Source organism: Podarcis pityusensis, assembly GCF_964106645.2.
Source record: "Podarcis pityusensis genome assembly, chromosome: 8".
NCBI lineage: Eukaryota > Metazoa > Chordata > Lepidosauria > Squamata > Lacertidae > Podarcis > Podarcis pityusensis.
This window is the reverse complement of record NC_138033.1, coordinates 80,578,741-80,606,408: the sequence shown is the minus strand read 5'-3', so window position 1 is coordinate 80,606,408 and position 27,668 is coordinate 80,578,741. Positions and strand designations below refer to the sequence as shown.

Below are 27,668 nucleotides of genomic sequence, written 5' to 3'. Positions count from 1 at the left end.
TGCGCTGCTCCACCTCTTTCTCTCTTTCCTTTTCCGCAGGGTTTTCCTGCCCGCTGGGGTTTCGCCCCTCCTGGATTCCTCTGACGCGGAATCCCCAGATTGCTCTTGCCCCCTCCTGCGGGCTTTGGGACCTGGCCCCTCCTCCGGGCTCCCTGTACTTCCGCGCGCCTCTACATTTGAACTTGGCGCGCGCGCCCAACCTCCAACCTTCCTTTTGACAGTTACACTACTCCCTTCACTACTCCCCTCCCCTTCCGGGAGGGTGCCTTGCTCCGACCTCCCTCCCTTCTCTGCTGCCGGAGCTGCTTCCCCTGATACACTGGAACCACCACCCCCTTCGCTGCACTCTGGCAGGGAGACTGGTCCTGACGCCCAGCTGCCACTTTGGGATCCCCCGCTGGCCCCCTGCTCCTGACACGTCCCCCCTGGGGCTCCCCTGGCCCTGACCACCGGCGCCCCCTTCTGGGAATCCTCTGATTCGCTGGAAAGACTCATGGAATCTCTTGAGTCATTGTCATCCTCTTCCTCGCTGTCCTGGGATTCATCCCCATCGCTCTCCATCTCCTGCCTACCCTGTGCCTCTGTCCCTGAACCCCTGACAATATATATAAAGATAAAGGGACCCCTGACCATTAGGTCCAGTCGTGGCCGACTCTGGGGTTGTGGCGCTCATCTCGCTTTATTGGCCGAGGGAGCCGGCGTACAGCTTCCGGGTCATGTGGCCAGCAGGACTAAGCCGCTTCTGGCGAACCAGATCAGCGCATGGAAACGCTGTTTACCTTCCCGCCGGAGCGGTACCTATTTATCTACTTGCACTTTGATGTGCTTTCAAATTGCTAGGTTGGCAGGAGCAGGGACCGAGCAATGGGAGCTCACCCCGTCACGGGGATTCGAACTGCCGAGCTTCTGATCGGCAAGTCCTAGGCTCTGCGGTTTAACCCACAGTGCCACCTGCGTCCCATATACATACATACATATATATATATATATATATATATATATATACACACATATATACATATATATATATATATATATATACACACACACTCACACACACATGACCTTAATTTTTTTATTTCAAAACTTTATGAGTTTCTTGTCTATGGTTTCTCCCAACATTGAAGGCATCAATGCATCTCCTTGCCAAGGCACAAGGGAGCCTAGGTGCGCCTCTGGTCGGGGCATATTGGCTGCCAGTTGCCGACCTCTGCCTTACCTGTTTTCTTCACCTGCCCATTCTCCTCCTAATCTGGTCCCACCCAGGGGTCCTCTTCAGCATCGAGGTCGTGTCCTCCCATTTCGCCGTCCGGGACTACTGGAGGGGATTCTTCTCAGCCACCTGCGGGGCCTTCATGTTTCGCCTGCTGGCCGTCTTCAACAGCGAACAAGGTGAGGAAGCTGAGCAGAGTTGCTGGGGAAGTGCAAAGCGGGTGGGAGGAGAGAAACTCTTGCTTCCAGTTTGCTGTGCAGTGTTAGGCGCCCTGGCCAGCGTGCTCATCCACATAGTAAACACCTCTGCCCACCTGCTGCTCTTTCTGGCAAGCTAAGCACAATCTTAGGCTCTTACCTTGCATGGGCTGGAAATAGATTTGATGGGGGGGGGGTTGCTGGGAGACAGCAGTTTAAGCCTCACATGTGGAAATAATAATAATAATTTATTTATACCCCACCCATCTGGCTGAGTTTCCCCAGCCACTCTGGGCGGCTCCCAATCAAGTGTTAAAAACAATACAGCATTAAATATTAAAAACTTCCCTAAACAGGGCTGCCTTCAGATGTCTTTTAAAGAGAAGATAGCTGCTTATTTCCTTCACATCTGAAGGGAGGGTGCAGTGGCGTAGCGTGGGGGGTGCCAGGGGGGCCGGCCGCACCGGGCGCAACATGGGCGGGGGGCGCGCTCGCACTAGCAGCTCTCTGCCCCTACTAAAATCCACGGGTTAGGGAGCCCGCGCTCGCTCGGCTTGGCGAGGAGGTCGCGGAAGGGGGAGAGCGAAGCCTTCTGCCGCGGGCAAAAAAAGGAGAGGAAGCCGGGTGGGCGGGCGGGCGGGCTGGCTGGCGGGGGTCTGGCTGCGCCTGCTGCTGCCGGTGCAGGGCAAGGCAAGCAGAGCGAGGAGGAGAGAGAGGGGAAGGGGGGGGGAAGCAGCTAGGAAACGCTGCGGTGTGGAGGAGGAATCAATTAAGGAGAGAAAGCGAAAAGCCTTGGAGAAAGGGAAAAAAGGAAAGAAAAGAGGCAGCTCCAGGAGAGCGCGGGGGAAAGAGAAGCCTCGCTGCTGCTGCTGCTTGGGAGAGTAAATTACTGTACTTGCCTTGCCCCGGGTTAGGGGGCGCAAATTATTTGCCTTGCCCTGGGTTAGGGGGCGCAAATTACTTGCCTTGCCCCGGGTGCTGATAACCCACGCTACGCCGCTGGGAGGGTGTTCCACAGGGCGGGTGCCACCACCGAGAAGGCCCTCTGCCTGGTTCCCTGTAGCTTTGCTTCTCGCAATGAGGGAATCGCCAGAAGGCCCTCAGCACTGGACCTTAGTGTCCGGGCAGAACGATGGGGGTGGAGACGCTCCTTCAGGTATACTAATATTCTAAACTGACCACAACTGCCCTGGAAAGAGATGACTGAGCAATTGTGGCGACCTTGTTGGAAGTGCCGAACCCTCAGTGCCAAACCCTTGCTGCAAAATGGATGTTTTGTGTTAGGGAAGGGAAACTAGGGCTGCCATACGCTTGAAAATGGTGTCTGGGCAGATTTTCACAGAATCGGCAAAATGTCTGGGGAAACCTCAATGTATGGCAAGTAGGATGTTTGTTTTAACTTTAAAAAACCCTTTAAAATCCCAAAAATGTTTGATTCCCCCCACCCCTAAAGGAAAAAAAGCTCAACAACTTTTGTCCGGATTTTCACTTTTGCGAATATGGCAACCCTAGTTAAACAGGCTAGGTGTGTCCCCCTCCCTGGAACCCCTTCCCTTCCTCACCATTTCCCCCATGCAGTGGAGGATGGTCTATGTGTGCAAAGGGGGGCTTTGCCCCACCAATCTCAGTCTTCACCCCTCCAGGCCCACTTGCCTGCCTGCCTGCCTCCCTTTCCCAAAGGGTCATCTAGTTCAACCCCCCCCCCCCCAATGCAGGAACCACAGCTAATCCTCCTTAGGCTCAGTGTTGCCCTTGAAGAAGAAGTAGCCGGGAGGCGAAAAAGAAGGATGGACGGTGCAAGGCTAGGAGCAGTTTCCCTGTAGTTGGCTCTGGCACCACCTACTGCTGGGCTCCCTGCCTCCCGCCCTACCAGCCACCACCAATGCTGCGTGAAGATGTTTCCAGAGCAGGGTTTCCCAAACTTGTCTGATTTTGGACTACAACTCCCAGCATCCCTAGCTAGCAGGACCAGTGGTCAGGGATGATGGGAATGGTAGTTCAAAAACAACTGGAGACCCCAGTTTGGGAAACCCTGGACCTGGATGTTGGTGATGGAGGAAGGCTCTCTGGGGACAAACCTCAGCAGCCACGGTGAGCAGGTGATGGGTGCTAAACAATGTGGCTCGCTGGTTCCCCTGCTTGGCTGTGCAAGAGCAAAGTGGGGTTTGGCCCCAAGCAAATGGCCTTCTGCAAATGTTGGCCATCGGTGGTGTGGGGGGCTTAAGCGAGACGGGGGAGAGAAGAGGGGAAAGTGAGAAATTGGGGAAGGGGGTCTTGGGTGGAAGGAAAGTGGGGGGGGACACAGGTAGACGAGGAAGGGGGCTTCTATTTTTGTGGGCACCCCTGTTTTGTGTTTAAAACACCTCGCTTTTTCTCCCTTCCCAGAGACCATCATGGCTCTTTTCAAGACCAGCTTTAAGATTGACTTCCCCTTTGACCTGCCAGAGACATTCTTCTTCATGTTCCTCGGGTGAGATGGGTGAGGGATTTTGGGGTCAGGTCCACCCCATATATTTAAAGCATCCCCTCAATAATTCTGGGAACTGGAGTGTGCTGTTATAGGGAAAACTAGGGGGGGTTGGCTTTTGCTGCCCAACTCCTGAAGGGACTGAGTCCCCTAAGTCAATGGTCGGTCAGAGATGAATGGATGGAGGCAAGATCCATAGAAAGCAAGGGGGATCTTTATTTTTCTGTTACAACAGAGTTCCCTCCTCTCCTTGCAAGGAGGAAGGAGATACCCAGAACAATGGTGCGCAAGCCCCTATAAAGACTTTTGAAACTGCCCACCCTGTACCCCAAGACACCCCCTCCAAAATCATATATATATCACAGAAGTGGTCCCCAGCAGATATTTGAGAGTGTTGCTTCTCTCCTGTCTGCCAGGATACCTGATAAATGCCTTAAAGGTAAAGGGACCCATGACCATTAGGTCCAGTCGTGGCTGACTCTGGGGTTGCGGTGCTCATCTCGCTTTATTGGCCAAGGGAGCTGGCGTACAGCTTCCAGGTCACGTGGCCAACTTGACTAAGCCGCTTCTGTCGAACCAGAGCAGCGCATGGAAACTCCGTTTACCTTCCCTCCAGAGTGGTACCTATTTATCTACTTGCACTTTGACGTGCTTTCAAACTGCTAGGTTGGCAGGAGCAGGGACCGAGCAACGGGAGCTCACCCCGTCGCGGGGATTTGAACCGCCGACCTTCTGATCGGCAAGTCCTAGGCTCTGTGGTTTAACCCACAGCGCCACCCGCATCCCGATAAATACCTTACTTGGTTGTATTTTCTGGGTAGCCTGGCCATTCCTTTGAGATGGTAAATACTTTAGTTCCTGAATCTCTTACACATATTGATATTTCGCTCAGCTTAACAGATACTTGCCAGACTATATTTGAAAAGGGAGGTGTAAGCCCCTACAGTCCAAAGACAATTGGAAAGCTTTTCCCATTTCCTTCCTCCTTGCAGAGAAATATATGAGGTCAAGTTGAGAGAGTCAAAATGACTTCAGGATTTCAGACATGTGGTTTATATACTTGTGCATGTGTTTGCCTTGTACATTTATGAACATTCATTCTATATTTGAGACCTTAGAATTCTTATAACCGTGTCAAGGCTTCTGGGGGGAAAGTACAGTTTCCAGGGTCCTTCATGGGGGCACCATGTGCTTGAAATATGCTCTGAATGTATGGGAGTGGATGTGACCCATCTCCTTCTTTGCAGTGCAGCCTTAGGGTGGGGTGGGGGTGACACCGAAGGGGTATTGTGTGCCCAGCAGCCAAAGTGACCCTAACCTCCCTCCCTCCCTCCCCTGTTTCTTTTGCAGCGCAGTCTGTGGGGTGGTGAGCTGTGCTTACCTCTTTTGCCAGCGCTGGTTCCTGGGCTACGTCCGGAGGAACTGCTTCACAGCCAAGCTGCTTGCAGAGGAGTAAGTCATACCTTGGGAGTGGGGGCCATGCGCTGGGGGGCATGCGGGGTGAGGTCCTGCAAGGACCGACCGACTGGCCTCGAACACACTGCTGCCTCTCAGCCTCAGTTTCCCACTCTGCAAAACGGGAACAACAGAAGTTTGCCTCGCCTGGTTGTTGCATGGGCGATAAATGTTCCATGAAAGCACAAATAAATCGTAGCAGCTGACATTCTCCTTTCACATATTTGGGGTCTTCTTGGGTTTTCCATGACATAGGGATTACAAAAAAATATATATTCTGGCTTTGGGAACAGAATGAGCAGGGTATAGAAAAAAAGCATATTGTGCACAAGGTATTTAAAAGTGAGTGACAGTAGAGGGGTCAGCAAACTTTTTCAGCAGGGGGCTGGTCCACTGTCCCTCAGACCTTGTGGGGGGCCGGACTATATTTTTTGAGGGGGGGGGGGAGGGAATGAACGAATTCCTATGCCCCACAAATAACCCAGAGATGCATTTTAAATAAAAGCACACATTCTACTCATGTAAAAGCATGCTGATTCCCGGACTGTCCACAGGCCGGATTTAGAAGGCGATTGGGCCGGATCTGGCCCCCAGGCCTTAGTCTGTCTACCCATGGTAGAGATGGACCAACATTTTATTATTACTTCCTCCATCACCCCGAGAAAAAAATATTCTCCCTTGTATGCAAGCTTTCGGGACACGGGTGGCGCTTTGGGTAAAACCTCAGCGCCTAGGACTTGCCGATCGTATGGTTGGCGGTTCGAATCCCCGTGGCGGGGTGAGCTCCGTCGTTCGGTCCCAGCTCCTGCCCACCTAGCAGTTCGAAAGCACTCTTAAGTGCAAGTAGATAAATAGGTACCGCTTTATAGCGGGAAGGTAAACGGCGTTTCTGTGTGCTGCGCTGGTGCAGGCTCGCCAGAGCAGCTTCGTCACGCTGGCCACGTGACCCGGAAGTGTCTTCGGACAGCGCTGGCCCCCGGCCTCTTAAGCGAGATGGGCGCACAACCCTAGAGTTGGTCACGACTGGCCCGTACGGGCAGGGGTACCTTTACCTTTACCTTTATGCAAGCTTTCAAGTGGCACAGAAATCCTCAGCACCTTCTGCCTGGTGGAAGAGCTTTGTGATGCCTGGAAAATGTACAGATTCCTCCACCAAATGATCATTTCTATTTTTGCTTTGAGCTGTGTGTGACTTGCTGGTCTGCCATCAGAGTTAGCTTTGGGCAGGGAAGCCCTGCCTTTTGTTTTCAATCCTGAAAAGTAACCCTAGTTTTTTGTCTGTTTGTTTCTGGTACCTTTTTCCAGGAAACCTCTTTACTCGGTGCTGGTTGCCCTCCTGCTCTCCTCCATCACCTTCCCATCGGGCCTGGGGCAGTTCATGGCCTCTAGGGTAAATACTGGGTATCGCTCTCCTTCCCAGCACAGAGCACACTGGAGCATATGCAGAGTGCCACCCTCTCCCTGCTGAATAACGACAGGTGGCACCCACAGGACTGATAACAGCCAGTGAACTGGCCAAAGGCCAACCTGTCTGGTGGCACAGAAAGAGGAACCCACCGGCCCCCTCACAGACAAAAAGGGGGAGGGTGGGTGGGCGTTTGTGCTCCTGTTTGCGCCAGCCCTTCCAGACCCCCATCTTTCCTCCCCTGTAGCTGAGCATGAAGGAACTTCTCACCTCCCTCCTTGACAACCACACCTGGAGCGCCCTTTCCCAAAACGCATCACTGGCCAGGCCCCTTCAAGTCGACACCCACAACCTGTGGCTCGAGTGGTGGGACCCCAACATCACCATTTTTGGCACGCTGGCCGTCTTCCTGTTCATGAAGGTACCTGGCCTGCTTCTGAAGCACACGGGGGGGGGGGCTCTCTGATGAGGGAGGAAGGGTTCAGGCGACTCCCCTCCCACTTCTGTTACGGTGCTTTCACCCTCAGGAGTTGGAGTGTTCTCAGGCATGCTGTGGCATCACAGGCTGTCTGAAAGCAAGCAGCCATTACCCTCGGCCTCACTTTTCCTCGCTCTTTTCACAGTTCTGGATGCTGATCCTGGCCACCACCATGCCGATGCCCGCTGGGTACTTCATGCCCGTCTTTGTTTATGGTAAGTGCCCCCCCATCTCCCTGCATCAGATGACCCCCCCCTCCATACTGGGTCATGGAATCAAAGAACTGGAGAGTTGGAAAGGTGACCTTGTTTAGCCCCCTGCAGTGCAGGAACCACAGGTAAACGCAGGATCAGTTTCGCTGGTCTCATCTGCCAAGTACCAAACGGGCTGGAGAAGGGGATCTCCATGACAGTTAATCCAGTTCAAAACCAGTTTGAGCGTGCAGTGTAGACATGGTCTGGAAAGGATTGTCGCGGAGATGCAACCGGTTTCTTTCTGCCTCGTCGTCCTCCTCCTCCTTCCCCACCCCCATGACAGGAGCTGCGCTCGGGCGCCTGGTGGGAGAAACTGCCGCCTTCCTCTTCCCCCAGGGCATTTCATCGGAGGGGGGCTCCAGCCTCATCACTCCTGGAAGCTACGCACTGGCAGGTGAGTCTGCAATGCGGGTGGGGTGGGCACTTGCTACAGGGCAAGCCAATAAGCCACGTCAGCCAAAGGTCTAGGCAACTACGGCTTGGCAGACACTTGCCAACTTTGCCACACAGCCCCTTCCCCTCCACCCCAGGGACTTACGGTTGCGATGACAGTAAGCGCCTCTGTTCACTACAATTCTGCAGGGGGCATCTGTCTGGAGGATGCCTGTGGTTCCTCTCCCAATTCTTGGGGTCCGGTATACAGGGAAGGTTAGAGGAGCTGGCCGGCCACTGAAATGTCCTCATCAGCATCCTGCAAAAACGGGCCAGGTTGCAAGAGGGGTGGGGCTCTCTGGGCTCCAAGGTGGGCCTTTCCTCCACCCCCCCCCCACCTTTCTGCTAGGTAGGAGAACAAGACCCAGAGAGGTGTGAGGGAGCTGAGCTGGAGGCCAGAGACTGAGGGACTTGCTTGCTCTGTGCTGGATCAAAAATGGCAACAAATGGAGAAGCAAGATTTCTTCGGATGCCGTGACCCCCCCCCCTCCATAGGTCATACATATATGTGAATAGAACCGTATACAGTGGAGCCCTGTTCGCATCCCGAAGCGAACGCAACCCGCGACTGCACTTCTGTGGGTTGCGATTCGGCACTTCCGCGCATGTGCGTGACGTCGTTTTGACCGTCTGCGCATGCGTGAGCAGTGAAACCCGGAAGTAACGGGCTCCGTTACTTCTGGGTTGTCGGGGAGCGCAACCCGAAAGCGCTCAACCTGAAGCAACTTCGACCCGAGGTATGACTGTATCTTGAAGACGCCACAGTCTCTGCTGACCTTTATTCGGAGGAAACCGAACCTGGAATCCCTGGAGTCCTAAGCAGCTCAGACACACTGGGGGGGCGTGTTGCATGGGGAGGCCACAACCGTTAATCCCGGTGCGATACCAGCACAGAGGAGGGCCAGCTCTGCCATTAGGCAGGGCTGGAGGACAGAGCTGTGTTCGATTCATGACTTGTCCTCCGCACCACTGAGCTCCTCTGCTCTGGTGCGGAATGCCATCCTCTTCAAGCAAGATGCAGACCCCAGCCAGCTCAGCTCTGGGACTTGGAATAGGAATCGGGGCGGCTAACAAGGGACCCACGCCCAGGGTGAGTCGCCGGCGTGCCTCAGGACCCCCCCCTTCAGGGACAACCCTTGCTCTAGATTCTGTTTTCCTCCCTCCAGGGGCAGCAGCCTTCTCTGGCTCGGTCACCCACACCCTCTCCACGGCCCTGCTGGCCTTCGAGATGACGGGGCAGATCGCCCACATCCTGCCCGTCATCCTAGCCGTGCTCATCGCCAACGCCATCGCCCAGAAATTCCAGCCCTCCTTCTACGACGGCACCATCATCGTCAAGAAGCTGCCCTATCTGCCGCGCATCCGGAGCAGGCACATTGGGTGAGGTGAAACCCCCTCCCACGTCGCAGGGTGTGGGGGAGCAGGTGGGGACACTGCTTCTCGCCCTCCCACTCCCGGGACTTTGAGGGGCATCCCAAGAGCTTTCTCAGACGTGCTGCTTGCTGATGAGGGAAAGGACACTCTGCCCACGCTCAGAGTCTCTCTTGCCTTATGTCGCTTTGCATATCGGGAAGGCCCGTAGCTCAGGGGCAAAGAGTCTGCTTTGCAAGCGGAAGGTGCAAGGTTGTCGCGAAGTGAGTTGGCTGGTAAATCACACATTTCAATAGTTGGGAGTGAACGCTTTACGGATTTGGCTGAGGGACTGGCCTGTTTCGCACAGCAGCTCGTTCCCTGTAGATCAGGGGTCAGCAAACTTTTTCAGCAGGGGGCCAGTCTACTGTCCCTCAGACCTTGTGGGGGGGCCGGACTATATTTTGAAGGGAAAAATGAACAATTCCTATGTCCCACAAATAACCCAGAGATGCATTTCAAATAAAAGCACACATTCTACTCATGTGTAAACAGGCTGATTCCTGGACTGTCCGCGGGCTGGATTTAGAAGGCGATTGGGCCAGATCTGGGCCTCGGGCCTTAGTTTGCCTACCCATGCTGTAGGTCTTACTCCACGAAATCAGTTGCCGAGACTAAAAGTCCCCACCTCCCCACAACCATCTAGGTCTGCTCCTCTTCCAGGGCTCCTTCCGAGGAATCGGAGACTACGCCTGCATGAGACCAACATCTCCTCTGCCCCTTTCATGCCTCTTCTGGTTCTGGGAGACTAGGGGAGAGTTGGGAGCTTGCCACAGCTGGAGAGGGAGACACCGGTGACTCTTCACCAGCCTAACTCATCTCTGCCTCTTGGCCTCCCTCGCCCCATGCTTCTGCTTCAGCTTCTGCCTCTGATTCATGACTTCTCTCTGCCACAGACTCTCCCAGCTCACTAAACCCTCAGCTTCCGACACCTCCTCCTCCCTGTCTTCTCACTGTGACCACTCATCATCGCCCCACCACCAATCTCCAGGCTCTGAGCCTTTGACCCTTGGGGGTTCCTCAGCTGGTTCCTCCCACTGTTCTTCTGCACCAACCAGTCCATGACACGGGTTCAATCCCTGCTGGTATCACCAGGTCGGGTTGGAATCTGCAAAGCCATTGCTGCCGACCAGTGTGGACACTACAAAGCTAGATGGACTGACTCTGTAGAAGGCAGCTTCCTATGTCCCTATATTCCAGGGCAGGGCACACATTTACTGGGGAGCTGTGTGCATGCTGTCAATTCACAGGCCTTTTAGCAGCCTGCAGACCCTCTGGGAATCTTTGCTCTGCCATTACTGGGCTCTTGCTGGGGTCATTCTGACGCCACTTTCTCCCGCCTGCAGCTCCTACAAGGTCACCACAGAGGAGTTCATGAACACCAAATTTGTCTACCTGACCAGGGATGCCACCTTCCAGGAAATTCTCAGCACGGTCACCTCGACAGACGACTCCGAGTACCCGGTGGTGGACAATGCTGGTACAGTCCTACCTCATGTTACGTCCACTTCATGTTACGTTCTTTCAGGATACGTCCCGCGGCGACCCGGAAGTACCGGAAAGGGTTACTTCCGGGTTTCGCCGCTCGCACATGCGTAGATGCGCAAAATGACGTCACACGCATGCGCAGAAGCGGCAAATCGCAACCCGCGCGTGCACAGACGCACCACTGTGGATTGCACTCTTTTCATGTTGCGAATGGGCCTCCGGAACAGATCCTGTTCGCAACCAGAGGTACCACTGTACTGGGACTTAATGGGTTTTCTGAGGGGGGAGGAAGCCCTGGTTCTCCCCTCCCGCCATTTCCCAAACCCCAATGGCCTTCCCTGTGGCATCGGGCCTGGGGCTTTATTTCACTTCCCGCTTTGTGGGGGTGTCGAGGCCCCTGTCTGGCCAAAGCGGCCCACCTGAGGCTTCTGCCTATCTGGCCAGTGTCAGTCTCACTCACTTTTTGGGGGAAACCATAGCATGGAAATGAGACAGAAGGGGAGAAACAGCAGGAATTGAGAAGCAGCTGGGACTTGCTCTTTGCCCATGCTCAGGAGGCCCCAGGGTACGTACCCAGACACCTCTGACACAGTCCATGAAGAGATCTACAGCAGGAGTTGCCCCCTTGTTTCAGCATAGGCCTCGATGGAGGGGACCTAGCTCTCTTCTTTCTACAAGAAAGAAGATTCCACCTAAACATTAGGAAGAACTTCCTGACAGTAAGAGCTGTTCGACAGTGGAATTTGCTGCCAAGGAGTGTGGTGGAGTCTCCTTCTTTGGAGGTCTTTAAGCAGAGGCTTGACAACCATATGTCAGGAGTGCTCTGATGGTGTTTCCTGCTTGGCAGGGGGTTGGACTCGATGGCCCTTGTGGTCTCTTCCAGCTCTATGATTCTATGATTCTACCTCTTGTGTTGCAGGGGGTTGGACTAGATGACCCTTGGGAGCACCTTACATCTCTACAGTTCTAGGATTCCACTATGGGAGGCAGGATGCTGTTGCAGGACCAGTGGGCATCCCTAGTGGGGTCCTGCGGGTGGGCCTCCAGTCAGGCACAGCTGGGTGACCACTGTTGAGGGGAAGGAAGCTAGACCAAGGCGGGCCTAATCCAGCCCATCTCATGTTCTTCCTGGGGTGCTGGGCTCAACAGACCCTCTTTGGCCTGATCCTGCAGTCGAGCCCTTTTAAGGCCTTTTCTTTCTCCCTCCTCTCGCCCGCAGAGACAGCCATGTTGCTGGGGATGATCCAGAGATCTGAGCTGATCAAGTTCCTCCAGACCCAGGATGATGCCAACTTGCCCCACAAGGCACAGGGGGAGGAGGTGGGTCACAAGCCCCCCTTCTGCTGTGTGTGGGGGGAGGGGGGCAGCACCCTCTCTGCAATGCAGCTTTAGCCAGAGTTGCATGGGCCCCACACCACCCAATTGCCACACCCTGCAAGATTTTATTCCCCCCCACTCTCTCCTGCAGCCTTCATCTGCCCAGACCTTGGAAGGATCCTGCGCCATCAGCCCAGTGACCCTGCAGCTTTCCCCATGGATGTCCCTACACCAGGTAAATGGCCGGCAGACAGGCGAGGGTTATCAGATGAAGAATGGCAGGAAGTGCTCTTGGGCTCTGGCACACCCCTTTATTTGTTTACAGTGAAATGGAGCCTCCATGCCCAGGAGGAGTCTACCTCCAAATGTCACCTGCTGGAGAATAATGGCAGGGAGGGGTGTTGTTGCTGCCTTCGCGTTCTGTACCCTGGGGGCACATTTCCCACCCTGGGAAACAGGGCGAAAGGTCTGGATAGGTCTTTGGGGGGAGGCCAGGGCAGAGGGTGTGTGTGTGGAAGTAGGGGGTTTTTATTACAGAGAGAAAGATCCTTTGGGGAGGGGAAAGGCCTGCCTCCCAAGGCTTGTTTTCCTTCCACAGCCTTTGTGGGGCTGCTTCTTGCAAAAGGAAAAAACACACAGCTGTGAATTCTTGGCCGTTGGGCCCTTCCTCCAGCCTACCTTGCAGGGTTCCTGAGAGGGTGGAAGAGGATCCTACCTCCTCCTGTGAAGGAAAGGGCGCATTCTCTGTGTGCGCATGCGGTTCTCACAAGATAATAATAATAATAATAATAAATTTTATTTATATCTCGCCCTCCCCAGCCGAAGCCAGGCTCTGGGCGGCTAACAACAATAAAACAGTACAAAAGTACAGCACAAACAACACTCTAAAATCATTCATTATAAAATTAATTAATTCAAGCCACTGGCAACCATTGGGCCAGAGCTCCGCGAAGATTGCCGAGGGAGGGAGTCAGGCTGTGCCCTGGCCAAAGGCCTGGCGGAACAGCTCTGTCTTGCAGGCCCTGCGGAAAGATGTCAAGTCCCGCAGGGCCCTGGTCTCTTGTGACAGAGCGTTCCACCAGATCGGAGCCACGGCCGAAAAAGCCCTGGCTCTAGTTGAGGCCAGCCTAACTTCTCTGTGGCCTGGGACCTTCAAGATGTTTTTATTTGAAGACCGTATGTTTCTCTGTGGGGCATACCAGGAGAGGCGGTCCTGTAGGTACGAGGGTCCTAGGCCGTATAGGGCTTTAAAGGTTAAAACCAGCACCTTAAACCTGATCCTGTACTCCACCGGGAGCCAGTGCAGCTGGTATAGCACCGGATGAATGTGATCTCGCAGCGAAGACCCCGTAAGGAGTCTCGCTGCAGCATTCTGCACCCACTGGAGTTTCTGGGTCAGTCTCAAGGGCAGCCCCACGTAGAGCGAGTTACAATCACAGTGGCTAGGTCAGGGCGAGAGAGGTAAGGTAAGATGCTGCTGTCACCAGGGAAATGGGCTGGCTTATCAAGATGCAAGGAGCCTTGTTAAAGGAGCTATAGGCAGGGGTTATCCCACATCCTGGGACACAGATGGCGCTGTGGGTTAAACCACAGAGCCTCTTGGGCTTGCCGATCAGAAGGTTGGCGTTTCAAATCCCCATGACAGGGTGAGCTCCCGTTGCTCGGTCCCTGCTCCTGCCAACCTAGCAGTTCGAAAGCACACCAGTACAAGTAGATAACTAGGTACTGCTCCAGCAGGAAGGTAAACGGCGTTTCCGTGCACTGTTCTGGTTCGCCAGAAGCGGCTTAGTCATGCTGGCCACATGACCCGGAAGCTGTATGCCGGCTCCCTCAGCCAATAAAGTGAGATGAGCACCGCAACCCCAGAGTCGTCCACGACTGGACCTAATGGTCAGGGGTCCCTTTACCTTTACCTTTACCCCACATCACCATCCTGACCTTCCCCCATCTCTCTCCTCCCCATTTTTCTCCCCACAGGTGCACAACCTTTTTGAGCTTCTGAACCTTCAGAGAGCTTTTGTCACGCAACTGGGGAAGGTGGTTGGCGTTGTCTCCAGGAACGAGGTAGCTGGCTGGCACTCTTAAAGCGGGGCAGATTGGGAGAAGATGGGGCTGGATCCTAAACTCAGAGAGCTGCAGAATGGGGAGACCTGCATTCGAATCCCCTCGTGCCCTCAGCCGCAAAACACACCGGGTGACTCTGGGCCAGTCGTGCTCTCAGCCTGACCTACCTCGAAGGGTTGTTGGTGGGAGAACAGCTTACAGCACACCCAGAGTGCTTCTGAGAAAGGCAGGAGGAATAAGTGTTTCTTGAGGAAGGAGTTCCCAGTTCCTCATCAGGGGTTGCAGGAAACTAGGGCAGTTAAACCCCTTCCAGGCTGATTGCAGTGTGAAAACATCCACCCCACTTCCCATCCAGCTCTCAGCTTCCTTCCTTCTTTTTCCTTCAGGTGAGGAAAGCCATCGAAGACCTGGCAAATCCCAAAGCAGCAAAATGAGAAGAGGCGTCCTTCCCAATTAAGACCACAGAGGACCACGCGGGGATTCGAAACCACGATGGAAGGAGATTCCTGTTGAATGTTACCTGGTGTCAGGAGCAAATTAAAGATGTATTTTCACACCGTCGGTGGCAAATGAGGATGGGTGGGGAGGTCTGGGAGAGGAGTATAAGCTCTTGGGATGTCTTGAAACCTTTAACAACTGAAACTTTTAAACAACTGAAAAATATAAAACCCTATTATTATTTTTTACAATATGATGGAAGGTCTGTGCTAATATTTGGGCTGAGTTGAAATGGACCCCCAAATTCACCACCTGAATTTATGGAGTGGGGGTGTTTCAGTGGTTTTCAGGGTGGTACAGAATAATGTGATGGGGGGGGGCGTGTTGTATTTTTAAATACCACCTCCTGCTCCTAGGAGTGCCACCTCTGGGCAAGGGAAAGAGGGAGCTGTATGGTGACATTTCCTTTGCAATCAAAGCCTGTCCAGAGCCGATTTCCAGCAAGAACAGCTTAAAGTGCAAAAGAATCACATATAAATTGGTCCCTGCTTCCCTCATAGAATTGTAGTGTTAGAAGGGACCCCCGAGGGCCATCTAGTCCAACCCCCCCCAATGACGCAGAAATCTCAGCTAAAGCATCCATGACAGATGGCTATTCACCTCTGCTTAAAAACCTCAAAGGAAGGAGAGTCTACAACCTCCTAAGGGAGCCTATTCCACTGTCGAAACAGCTCTTACAGTCAGAAAATTCTTCTTGATGTGTCATTGGAATCTCCTTTTTTGAAGCCATTGGTAGGAGTCCTACCTTCCAGAGCAGGAAAAGTCAAGCTTGTTCCATCTTCCATGTGACAGCCCTTCAGATGTCTGAAGATGGCTCTCGTATCTCCTTTCAGTCTCCTCTTTTCCAGGCCAAGCATAACCAGCTCCTTCAACTGTTCCTCATATGGCTTGCCCTTTGTCATCTCCGTCACCTTCCTCTGCCCATGTTCCAGCTTGTCCCTTGTTGCAACAGGGCTCTGAGCTTCTTTCCAGCAGTTAGTACACTCTGGTTACAGGGAGGCAATTTCTGTGCAATATCTCTTTTATTATTTACAAATATACACAGTGAGCTGGGGTGTGTGGGGTAGGGTGGAGGAGCAACGAGGTCCCTCAAAGCAGGTATCTCCCCCCAGCCGGCCAAGCAGACTCCCCTGGAGGAAAAGAGTGAGGGGTTTGCCCCAATCTCGTTCTGCAAACCAAACAAGCAGACGGAAGGTGGCCGTTTGGCGGTTCTCGCAGGCGTGGGAAGATGGGAGTGGGGCACACGGCCCGAAACGCCTTTGCCATCTTGAGAGGCCTTCTTGGCTGCCCCTGCCAAACCCAGGCACCCTGGGGCTAGTAAACAGAGCGGCCCCGGAAGTTCAGTTTAAATAAAAGGGCTGTAGCAGTGAGATTGGGACGCGGGTGGCGCTGTGGTTAAACCACAGAGCCTAAGACTTGCCGATCAGAAGGTCGGCTGTTCGAATCCCCGTGACGGGGTGAGCTCCCGCTGCTCGGTCCCAGCTCCTGCCAACCTAGCAGTCCGAAAGCATGTCAAAGTGCAAGTAGATAAATAGGTACCGCTCTGGCGGGAAGGTAAACAGTGTTTCCGTGCGCTGCTCTGGTTCGCCAGAAGCGGCTTGGGTCATGCTGGCCACATGACCCGGAAGCTGTATGCCGGCTCCCTCAGCCAATAAAGTGAGATGAGCACCGCAACCCCAGAGTCGGCCACGACTGGACCTAACGGTCAGGGGTCCCTTTAACTTTTACCTAGCAGTGAGATTATACCCACCAAAAAAGCAACAACAGCTTTTTGGGGGGAGGTGTTGGGCGGGGTGCACCCATAGGAGGAATGTATGATTGAAGCGATTCAACTGTCATGACTTCTTTCGCGGTTTGCTCGAGCAAGCAGACGTCACCCAAGGGTGCCACAATTTGAAGAACCTCCTCAAACGCTCAGGAACGCCCACCGGATGTGATGGTGGAACCCTTGACACAAGCCCCCCCAGCCCAGCCTCTGCCCTCCCTCCAGAGTCCTCTAGTTATAGAACACTTCATCCTCCGAGAGGGAGCTGCTGTCAACGTATCGGAGGGAGGTGCTACTGCGCTGGAGCCACACGGACCCCACGGGGCTCTCCTGCCCCGCTTCCTGAGGCAAGGCCTTCACCAGACTGTCCATCGGGGTGCTCCAGCCAGTGGGGAGGGGGGACTTGCAGCTGGAGAGGGAGAAGGCTGGGAGGCTGCTATCCAAGTTGGAGGGGCTCCCTGTGCCCTGCGGGGTGAGGAGAAAGGTCCCTGGCGGCAGATAGAGGCCTCTCAGGTCTGGAAGGAGGAGAAATTATTATTATTAATTAAATTTGGGGAAGGGGCTGTGGCTCAGGGGTAGGGAGCCCCTACTTTGCCTGTGGAAGGCCCCTGGTTCAATCCCCGCCGGCAGCATTTCTAGGTAGGGTTTGAACCCATTGCTGCCAGTCAGAGTACACAACACTGATCTAGATGGACCAGTGGCCTGACTCAATGTAAGGCAGATTCCTGCGTATCAGGGATGGGGAATCTGTGCCCCCCCCCCCAACAAATGATGTTGTGAGTGCAACTCTCCTCAGCCTCGGCTAGCAGGGGCAATGGTGAGGGATGGTGGGAGGGGAAACTCAAGAGCATTGGGGGGGCAGGGTGAAGCAAGGGCTACCTGGAACAATAGCATCCTCAAATGATAAGTGGAAGCAACCGCTTCACAAAAGCCTCCAAGGATGGAGAGACCCAATGCTCATTGAAGCTGACAGACGTAACTAACTTAGCATCATTAATTTCACTGGGTCTACTATGGTGGGCTGCAACCCCCCCAAAAAAAACAACATAAAAAAATGGGGAGAACCAGAGGTGGGTTGGAAGTTACCTTGGAGCTGGGGGCCTTCCTGCGAATGCCCCCCATAATTCAGCTCCTCTTCGTCCAGGGAGGACCAGGCGCTCAGCGTGGCTTCGGCAATGGCAAACTGCTCAGCCACACCTGGGCAGGGGAAGGCGGAGGGCAGAAGATGTCAGGGAAGCAGCCGGCGCATGCCACCCCTCCCTGGACCCTCACAGGTCTGGGGAGAATGAAGCTGCAAGCCAGGCTTAGCCTAAATAAACCTCACACCTTCCCCACCCCCCAAAAGGGAGCCCCTCCTGATCTAGAACGTCCCGGCTTTCTTGGGAACAAAGCTGAGGGCTGGTTTGCAGCTGGGACTACGTCACCCGGTTCCTGCCTGGATTATAGCAGGGAGACTCGGCCAAAATTTACTGCCATTTCCTCTTCCGGGATGCTTGAAAAAGGTGACATTTGTGCCATGCATTTAAAGAGCTCTTAACACCACTTTTAACAGCCATGGCTTTCCCCCAAAGAATTCTGGGAGCTGAGAGGAGATCCCTCACAGACAGCTACAGTTCCCAGCACCCCTTGACATGCTACAGTTCCTCTTCTGAAGTGTACGCAAGCAGCCTTCATGAGCAGTTTCAGAGGAGAGGTGCAGGACCTCTCAGCGCCCCAAGGACACCAGCCCCCAGACAGCATCAGTTGAACATGGTTCTTAAGCTGGTGCCTCCTTTATGGGATTGCAAGACCCCAGCCCCACTGCTGACCTGCTGCAAACCAGGCCTCCTTCAGCTCATCGGTGAGGTCGGCGTAGATCTCCTCCTCCGTCAGGGCCTGCTCCCAGCCCATCCTCGGAGCACTCCAGCCCTTCCACTCGATGAGGTGGGCCACACGGCCACGGGCCATGGCTGTGGGCTTGGTGACGTGGTCTTTGATGCTCTGGACGAGGCCTGTGGTGGTGGGGGGCAGCAAAGATGGAGGAGGCACAATAAGCACACTTGGGAACAGAGGGACGGAATCTATGCCAGCCCCACTGAGAGCCTTGCAGGAAGGTTTCCATGGGAACAAATGCCCTGTACAATAATACTGTTTTGTAGATTGGAAGGTTAAATCGGAAGCTGAGCTCACTGCCAGTAATTCCGATTTTGCTTTCCTCATATTACTAATGCCTGGCTTATATGATGAATGTATGTTCTATACATTTATTTATTTTGCGCACCGTACATCTCAGGGTGGTTCACAATATAAAAACGCAAGATAAAAACACATCATAAAAACCACCATATATTTGTAGGTTGCTACCTTGCAAGGAATCGCCTTTGGCTAGTGCAATAAACGTATTGGATGAAAATGACTGCGTTCTGCGTCTCCTTCGGCCCGACACATCTTTGCTTGCAAGGGAGAACAGCAGATTTCAGCCTTTCTGTGGTTAGCAACCCACCTGCCTCGTCAAGCTGGCACCCGCCAGAAATAAACGGAGCAGAACTCAGAACAGCACCAAAAGGGACTCGGTCACATTGTTCCCCCTGCTGCACTGTGAGAGGACGAGCCAAGAGGACGCAGGGTCTGCAAATCTGGGATTGCCGTGGTGGCAGGCAGAAAAGGGGTGGTGGTCTAGGCCCCTTGGAAAGGGTGCTGGGTGACTTTGTGATCCAGATGCCAAAGTCCCAACAGGGGCCCCTGGAAGCAAGTAATACCCAGGACTCCCGAAGGGATTCACACAACTGCCTGCTATACGACAGGATTTACAGGCTATGCCCGACACGTTTCAGAATCGGTCCCTGCTGCTGCCAACCTAGCAGTTCGAAAGCACACCAGTGCAAGTAGATAAATAAGTACTGCTGGGGCGGGAAAGTAAACGGTGTTTCCATGCGCTCTGGCTTCCGTCACAGTGTCCCGTTGCGCCAGAAGCGGTTGAGTCATGCTGGTCACATGACCCGGAAAGCTGTCTGTGGGCAAATGCTGGCTCCCTCGGCCTGAAAGTGATATGAGTGCCGCAACCCCATAGTTGCTTTTGTCTGGGCTTAACCGTCCAGGGGTTGTTGTTTTTTATGACTGCCACCCGCATTCTGGTTAAAAAGGGATGCGGGTGGTGCTGTGGGTTAAACCACAGAGCCTAGGACTTGCCGATCAGAAGGTTGGCGGTTTGAATCCCCGCAACAAGGTGAGCTCCCGTTGCTCAGTCCCTGCTCCTGCCAACCTAGCAGTTCGAAAGCACGTCAAAGTGCAAGTAGATAAATAGGTACCGCTCCAGTGGGAAGGTAAACGGCATTTCCGTGCGCTGCTCTGGTTCACCAGAAGCGGCTTAGTCATGCTGGCCACATAACCCGGAAACTGTACGCCGGCTCCCTCGGCCAATAAAGCAAGATGAGCGCCGCAACCCCAGAGTCGTCCACAACTGGGCCTAATGGTCAGGGGTCCCTTTACCTTTATTCTATTTTGTGGGCTGGTGCTTTCCCAGGCCCGAGAAGGCAGGAGTGTTGACATCCAGCTCTTTCACAATGAGCCAATTATATTGTGATCCAGCATAGCGGGAACTGTTTCCTCATGTCTTCCTTCGCGTCTCTCGGGACCATTTTCTCAACACAAACCACACACACCTCTTTAAGTGGGTATTTTCTCTCTCTGCTTCTAGCAGGCCCCTATGAACAGTTTGCCAGCAGCCAAAAATCCAACAGGTGAAGCACTCCTGGGCATGGAAATGCAACGATGGGAAACTTAAGATTGCTTAAAAAAAAAAAAAAAAAAGAGGAGGAGACAATGCTATTCCTGGAGAATTGGTGCAGGAACAGCCGTTGGCCATGACAGCTAAATGAAAATGCCTTGTTCCAAAGTAGCAGAGCTAGGGACACAGGGAAAGGATGCGTGTGGAATTGTTTTGCTAAAGTCTTGCCCTGCTTATGGGTTGGCTTCCAGTACGTTTCCGAGCACAACTCAAAGTGTTGGTGCTGACCTTTAAAGTCCTAAACGGCCTCAGTCCAGAAGGAGCGTCTCCACCTCCATCGTTCAGCCCGGAAACTGAGGTCCAGCGCCGAGGGCCTTCTGGCGGTTCCCTCCCTGCGAGAAGCCAAGTTACAGGGAACCAGGCAGAGGGCCTTCTCGGTGGTGGCACCTGCCCTGTGGAATGCCCTCCCACCAGATGTCAAAGAGAACAACAACTACCAGACTTTTAGAAGACATCTGAAGGCAGCCCTGTTTAGGGAAGCTTTTAATGTTTGATGGATTACTGTATTTTAATATTTTGTTGGGGCCGCCCAGAGTGGCTGGGGTATAAGTAATAAATTATTATTATTATTATTGGTTTTCCAGAGATGTTCTGAAGAGCACATTTGGAAACAGAGAGAGGGCCAGAGCCTGGAAGAAGCAGGACACATGGTGCAGTTCTGGAAGTCAAGGGTGCGAGGGGGAGAGCAGGTGTACCTACCTCCCAGGGAAGAGGTGGCCAGGGCCGTCACGTGGTAGGTGCTGGGGACGCCGGTGTCTCCACTGGAGAGGAGCCCGCCAGAGGGCTTGAAGCATTTCTGCAAGAAGAGAAAACAGATGGAGTGGGGGTCAGGAGTGGGGGGAGTGAAAGAGCAGGACTGGGAAAAGGGGTGGTTTCATTCTGACAGGTGCATCACCTGCTTTTAGGTGGAGGAAGCAACCTTAGGCAAGAGAGAAAGTTTGCAACAACAGCAGCAAGGATACTCATCGCAAAATATTGGAAGACACAAGATTTACCCACCCGGGAAGAATGGCAGATGAAGTTGATGGACTATATGGAATTGGCGGAAATGACTGGCAGAATCCGAGACCAGGGAGAAGAGTCGGTGGAAGAAGATTGGAAAAAGTTTAAAGATTATTTACAGAAATACTGTAAAATTAATGAATGTTAGAAAAATGTTGGAATGAAGTTACATGGCTTTAGTAGAAATGTTATAAGGAATTAAGTATAAATAGATTAATAGAGTATTAAAGGAAAAAATAAGGTTAGAATGAGTTAAGATAATTATAGGATAGAAAACAGAGGAAGATGGAAAGGAATTGCTGAAATAATTAACAGAAGTGGAATACAAAAAGGGAGGTGTGAGGAGGTCGTGGAAATAAGTGAATGAAAGATGGGATAATGAAATTGTTTGATTTATTTTATTGTTTTTGTTTTGTTTTGCTAGTTTAATGTATTGTATTGTATTGTTTTTTTTTAGTGTTTAAATTTTTTGGAAAAGTAATAAATATTATTAAAAAAAAATATATAGGCAAAAGAGAAAGTTATCTGCCCCCCCGCTGCCTGCTCTGTTTTGCAGCAGCTCTTTCGGGGTCTCTGGCACCAGGAATGGCCATAGCTCAGAGGTAGAGCGCCTGCTTGGCATGCAGAAGGTCCCGGGTTCAATCCCAGGCAGCATCTCCTGGGGGAAAACTGCCTGTGCCTGAAATCACAGAGAAGCCGCTGCCCGTCAGTGTGGACAGTATTGAGCTAGATGGGATCCCACGGTCTGACTCAGGATATGGACATTTCTTATGTCTCAAAGGAAGAGCACCTGCTTGGCATGCAGAAGGTGCCCGGGTTCTGTCCTTGGAATCTCCTGGTAGGGCCATCTGAGACCCCGGAGAGCCACTGCTGCCAGTCAGTGCAGGTACAGGAGACCAGAAATCTAGGAGCTCCACAGAGCCACCACCATTCCCACGGGAGAGAGATGGGTCATGCCAAAAGCAGTTACCTCGCTGCCGTCCTTCTCTGGGGCATTGGAAAGGCCATGGCTCTCTTGTGGGGCAACAGGGGGGCTTTCCAGCTGAGGGGTGACAACAGCCTGGTCCTTGTGGGCACTTGCGAGGAAATCTGGAAGAAGGAGCAGAAAGAAAAGATCAGCAGAGCTTCTGGGGGGCAGAAGAGCCTTCTGGAGGGGGCTGTCCTGCTGTGACCTCCCCCCCCTTCCCCTGCTACCCCCCCAGGCTTCTCCACAAAACTGGGGAGAGGTTTTTTTCGAGCAGGGAGAGTGCAAACCAAGAATATTGTAGAGCTGGGGAAAGTTTCAGAAAAGGGCAAACCAAATGATGAAAGGGGTGGAGCAACTCCCCCAGGTGGAAAGATTATGAGGTTTGGGGGCTTGTTAGCTTGGGGGGGGGGGAGAAGAGCCGTGGGGTGCGGGCTCATGATAGAAACATATAAGATTATGCCTGGTATTGAGTAAGAAATAAATGTTTTTCCCCCCTCCCTCTCTCATAACATTTGGACCCAGTGGGGTCACTCAGAGAAGCTGAATGGTGGGAGATTCAGAGGGCCTTCTGGCGGTTCCGTCATTGCGAGAAGTGAGGTTACAGGGAACCAGACAGAGGGCCTTCTCGGTAGTGGCACCCGCCTTGTGGAACACCCTCCCTTCAGATGTGAAGGAAATAAGCAGCTATCTTATCTTTAAAAGACATCTGAAGGCAGCCCTGTTTAGGGAAGTTTTAAATATTTAATGCTGTACAGTGGTACCTCGCAAGACGAATGCCTCGCAAGACGAAAAACTCGCAAGACGAAAGAGTTTTTCGTTTTTTGAGTTGCTTCGCAAGACGAATTTCCCTATGGTCTTGCTTCGCAAGACGAAAACGTCTTGCAAGTTTCTTTCCTTTTTCTTAAAACCGTTAATACCCAGGGTGCATTGCTTGAAGAGGTGCAGTGCTTCGCAAGACGAAAAATTCGCAAGACGAAAAAACTCGCAGAACGAATTAATTTCGTCTTGCGAGGCACCACTGTATTGTTTTTAACACTCGATTGGGAGATCCGCCCAGAGTGGCTGGGGAAACTCAGCCAGATGGGCGGGGTATAAATATATTATTATTATTATTATTATTATTATTATTATTATAATACAGTGGTACCTCAGGTTACATACGCTTCAGATTACATATGCTTCAGGTTACCTCGGGTTAAGAACTTTGCTTCAGGATGAGAACCGAAATCGTGCTCCAGTGGCGCGGCGGCAGCAGGAGGCCCATTCGCTAAAGTGGTGCTTCAGGTTAAGAACAGTTTCAGGTTAAGAACGGACCTCCAGAACAAATTAAGTACTTAACCCGAGGTACCACTGTACATATAAAAAGGATGCCCTGCACAGATTTCAACAATGGAACTCACCCCAGCAGGAGGCAATGATAACCACCAAACTAGATGGCTTTTTTGAGGGGGGAGGATTAGACAAATTCATAGAGGAGGATTACAGCTGCCAAAGGTTATGGCTATGATCTAATCCGGCAGTCTGAATACGAGGAATCGCAAGCTGGGAGTGCGCTGGCGTTATGCTCAGGTCGTCTTCCTTCTGGTTGGCTGCCACAAGGACAGGAGGCTGGGCTCAGAGGCCTTTGGCTGGATCCAGCAGGTCTCCTGTTCCTTAAATTTTTGAGTCACCTCACATCCGAGGCAATGAAATAAACACACTTCAAATGGGTTTGGATGACGCATCTTCCAGCAGGGAGCCGGGGAGCCAGGGGGACTCAGGACAAACCCAAATGCTCTATTCTGCAGCTGCTCTTTTTGCATTCAGAAAGGCGCCTACGTGGATCAACCCCCCCCCCTTTTTAGTGGGGGGCTCCTTTCAGGACAAAAGTGGCGACTGAGAACCAGCAGGCACCACCAGACACCTTTAAAGGGGCGCGAGGGGAGTGGAAGGGCGCCTGCCAGGACCCACCACCTACTAATCCCAGACAGTGGTGGTCAGGGAGGGAGGGAGGAGGTTGGCATTTTGCACATGCTGAGAGGCACCTTTCTTTGCTACGCCTTCATGTGCCCAGGACTGGCTCTGTAAGTCAACGCCAAAAGCTTGACCTTTGGGCTTGTTCCGTAGTGCCTTGGCTTGGAGGAGCTGAGGATCTCCGCCATCACGCCCCCTCTGCGCTAAATGTAAGGTTCTAGTCCTCAGTGATTTCCAACAGAGCCTGTTTCGGTCCTTTGCTCTGCAGAAAGGAGCGAGGGCTCGCTCCATTTCATCCCATCTTTGCCTAGAGCAGCTATTTCCTTCACTGCCATGACCCCACCTCACTCAGTTTGCCAAAGCTGCCTTGATTTGAAGATTTGAATCTTCCCTGAGCTTCCCTCTTTCCCCAGGTCTGCTTTTCTCAGTCTCTCCTCACCCTTGTCTCAACAGTCTCAGCACAGACAGTCTGGTGCAAACAAGAGAAGCTGAAATCAGCTGCCGGCAGGGGATGGAATCACAGAATCGCACACAGAGAAGCCCCGTTGCCGCTCTGAACATCTCCCACTTCCCTGGGCGTTAAGCCTCTGTTTACACGGCCTTCTTCCCATGTCATAAGCACAGTCCCTGAGCTTACAGTCTTCCTCCTGCTTTGCAAGTTTCCTCCCTTGCTTAAGAAACCAGCAGAGCCCCCACGCTTGGGGAAGGTCTCTGTGTGAGTCAAAAGCTGGCACTCACGGCTGCTCACTCCAAGAGGCCTCTTGCTCCTAGGGATCTGCTTTGTCCCCATCTTAAGTTGATCCCCAGTACCAGCTTGGATCCCACCCTAGGGCTTGCCGATCAGGAGGTCGGCAGTTCGAATCCCTGCGATGGAGTGAGCTCCAGTTGCTCGGTCCCAGCTCCTGCCAAGCTAGCAGTTCAAAAGCACGTCAAAGCGCAAGTAGATAAATAGGTACCACTCTGGCAGGAAGGTAAACGGCGTTTCTGTGCGCTGCTCGGGTTCGCCAGAAGCGGCTTAGTCATGCTGGCCACATGACCCGGAAGCTGTACGCCGGCTCCTTCAGCCAATAAAACAAGATGAGCGCCACAACCCCAGAGTCATTCGTGACTGGACCTAATGGTCAGGGGTCCCTTTACCTTTACTGAGCATGTGTAAAATACAAACAAGAGCCCTGTTGGATCCGACCATGGTGGGTTCATTTAGCCCAGCTTCCTCCTTCCCTGGAGAGACCAAGCAGGTACCTCCCTAGAAACCCACAACTGCGGCTGTGCAGAGGTAGACTGCTCCTGGGTGTGGAGGCCCCATTTAGCCATCTCAGCTGGCAGCAACAGGAAGGCTAGCGGGGCTGGCAATGGATGTGGGGGCGTGTCTCCGGATTTGGAGGGAGATCCCAGCTGCTGCTGCTCTGGGTTGGGCGCATAGCTGCCAACGTTTCCCTTTTTTTAAGGGAAATTCCCTTATTCTGAATAGGATTCCTCGCAAGATAAGGAAAAAGTTGACAGCTATGGTTGGGGGGGAGGGGGCAGCAGGGGGCCAGGGCTCCTCAGGTCCTGTTTCCTACCAGTCCACGTGCTCTCCAGCCCACTGGCTGCCCCCCTCCCGTGTCTCTCCAGGGGCCTTGACGGGGAGGCAGAATCCGAACCCAGGACCTGCCTCACCTCAGGTATTCCAAGCGTCTCCCTTCCCAGCGACTGCGAAGGGGCGGGCGGTGAGGAAAATAACAACAGGCTCCCCCCGCCGGGCGCGATTCTGGTCCCTCCGGTGCTGAGCAGCCGCGCGGAAGGAAGCGCAACAGACGCGGGCCAAGAAGCGGGTGGGGGGCGGATTAGGTGAGCCCAGCGCGCCCCCTCCCCCTCCAGCCCGGGCGTCCCGGGGATGGGGAGGGAGAGGAGCGGGCCCTTCTCGCCCTCCCTCCCCGTCCCCAAGGGCGGCGGCTTTGCGTATTCGTCCCCGGCGGGCGCCCCTCCGGAGGAAGGGAGCCCCTCTCCCCCTTGACCTTGGGCGGCGCGGCGGCGGAGAGGCTCACCTTTGGTCACGCACGACCCCATGGCGGCCGCCGCTGCCCTCCCCGCCGGGGCGCATCGAGGAGGCACCCGGAGCCGCCCGCGCGTCCGCCTCGCTCCTTTCCCGGCGGCGGCGGCGGCGGCGCCTGAAGCGAGGCGGCGGCGGCGGAGCTGCCTCCGTCGAGGGGCGGCGCCCCCACCCGCTCAGCCCAGCCCAGCCCAGCCGCCCGACGCCGCGCGCTCCTCGGGGCGGAGATCGCCGCGCCTCCGACGAAGCCGCCTTGAAGGCGGGGAGGGGCGCCGGGGACCCCCGAGGCGGGGGCGGAGGGGAAAGCGCTTTCCTCGCCGGAAAAGCCTCCGCGCAACAGCAGCAGCCTCCTCCTTCTCCGGGGTCAGGCGCGAGGGCTTTGGGTGCTCCTCAGAGTAGACCCATTGAAATGCGTGCGCGGGAGCCGGACGCTCTCCGCTGAGCAGATGAGCCGGGATTAGCATCCTGCCGGCGGTTCCCACGCCGCCACCCGTCGCGACTCCCGACAGCTCCGCGACTCCCGACGAAGTCGCCAGAACAGCGCCACCTGTGAACAAGCAGCTGCCCCCGAAGTTACTGCAGTCCAAAGCAAGGACCTAAGGATAGACACCCGTCTGCCTGGAGCTCTAACCCCGACTCACTGTGTAAACTACCAGCTGGGACCCCTTTTGTCAGGAGAGGGAGCTTTTGCGCCTTGGAAATGAGCCCTGGGATTGCCTCCTGGGGCTGGCAGCAGTGGCTCGCCAGCAGGGGTGCTAACTTTAATAAAATATTGGGGGGCGCATAATCGATCACAAGAAACATTGCACACAAAATGTTTGAATTGCAACGTCCATCAACTTTGCAAGGGGGCAGTCCCCTCAATTTGGGGTGTGTTTGTGTGAAGGGCAGTGGCGTAGCATAGTTTGCTGGTGCCCGGGGCATGCATGCACGTTGGCCAGGGCACAGAGGGTGAATGGTTCAGTTGGTTGGCATCCATCTGTCTCAGGAGACAACAAAAGAGTGCACCTTCAGGTGTGAAGTCAACCCACTGGAGAGTTATAGCTCCTGCTGTGGCTGTAGAGACTGATGTGGGAGAGAGACATGTTTTGTTGCAGCCGAGGCAGACGAAGGCACCCAGTTGTGCTGCAGCAGATGCACCATGGCATTTCTTCTCTCTGCACTGCTCCCTGCAGTCATTCCTCCTCTGGTCACGGCTACAAATGCACAGCAATCTGCAAGGGATTCCCACCCAGCAGGGTTGATGCTGCCAGCCCTTATGTCAGGTTTGCAGACACCTCTGGCACGAGTCAGACCATTGGGTCCATCTAGCTCAGTATTGTCTACACTGGCTGGCAGCAGCTTTCCGGGACTGAAGGCAGGGAGTCTCTCCGAGTCTTACGCAGAGCTGCTGCCAGCAGGGTATTAAACCTGGGAGTTCTGCATGCACACAGCCATGGGTAGCCTTTAGCCTCCACCCTTTAGAAAGGGATGCAGGAAGGCTCTCTGTCCCCAGACAGCCCATG

The 27,668-nt window shown here is 53.8% G+C and overlaps 2 protein-coding genes across 3 annotated transcripts in view; one reads left to right on the top strand and one right to left on the bottom strand.

Moving 5' to 3' along the window:
- The window catches only part of CLCNKB (chloride voltage-gated channel Kb), a 34,373-nt gene extending 19,504 nt beyond the window's left edge, over positions 1-14,869 (top strand). For both annotated transcript variants that reach the window (XM_081017379.1, XM_081017380.1), the window contains 13 exons: positions 1,267-1,392; positions 3,796-3,880; positions 5,228-5,329; positions 6,638-6,722; positions 6,985-7,158; positions 7,361-7,430; positions 7,753-7,863; positions 9,068-9,281; positions 10,658-10,791; positions 12,019-12,119; positions 12,268-12,351; positions 14,094-14,180; positions 14,567-14,869. In XM_081017379.1, coding sequence (XP_080873505.1) covers positions 1,267-1,392; positions 3,796-3,880; positions 5,228-5,329; positions 6,638-6,722; positions 6,985-7,158; positions 7,361-7,430; positions 7,753-7,863; positions 9,068-9,281; positions 10,658-10,791; positions 12,019-12,119; positions 12,268-12,351; positions 14,094-14,180; positions 14,567-14,614 — 1,421 coding nt within the window. In that variant the 3' untranslated portion in view covers positions 14,615-14,869. The remainder of the gene's footprint in view (positions 1-1,266; positions 1,393-3,795; positions 3,881-5,227; positions 5,330-6,637; positions 6,723-6,984; positions 7,159-7,360; positions 7,431-7,752; positions 7,864-9,067; positions 9,282-10,657; positions 10,792-12,018; positions 12,120-12,267; positions 12,352-14,093; positions 14,181-14,566) is intronic.
- Positions 14,870-15,681: 812 nt separating this feature from the next.
- FAM131C (family with sequence similarity 131 member C) lies at positions 15,682-26,266 on the bottom strand. The gene is made up of 6 exons (XM_081017569.1): positions 26,159-26,266; positions 22,182-22,300; positions 20,909-21,005; positions 18,252-18,434; positions 17,530-17,640; positions 15,682-16,958 (listed from the first exon to the last, which is right to left on the bottom strand). Exons 1-6 carry the CDS (start codon positions 26,178-26,180, stop codon positions 16,675-16,677), a joined length of 816 nt encoding a protein of 271 aa, XP_080873695.1. The 5' UTR covers positions 26,181-26,266; the 3' UTR covers positions 15,682-16,674.
- Positions 26,267-27,668: the final 1,402 nt, after the last annotated feature.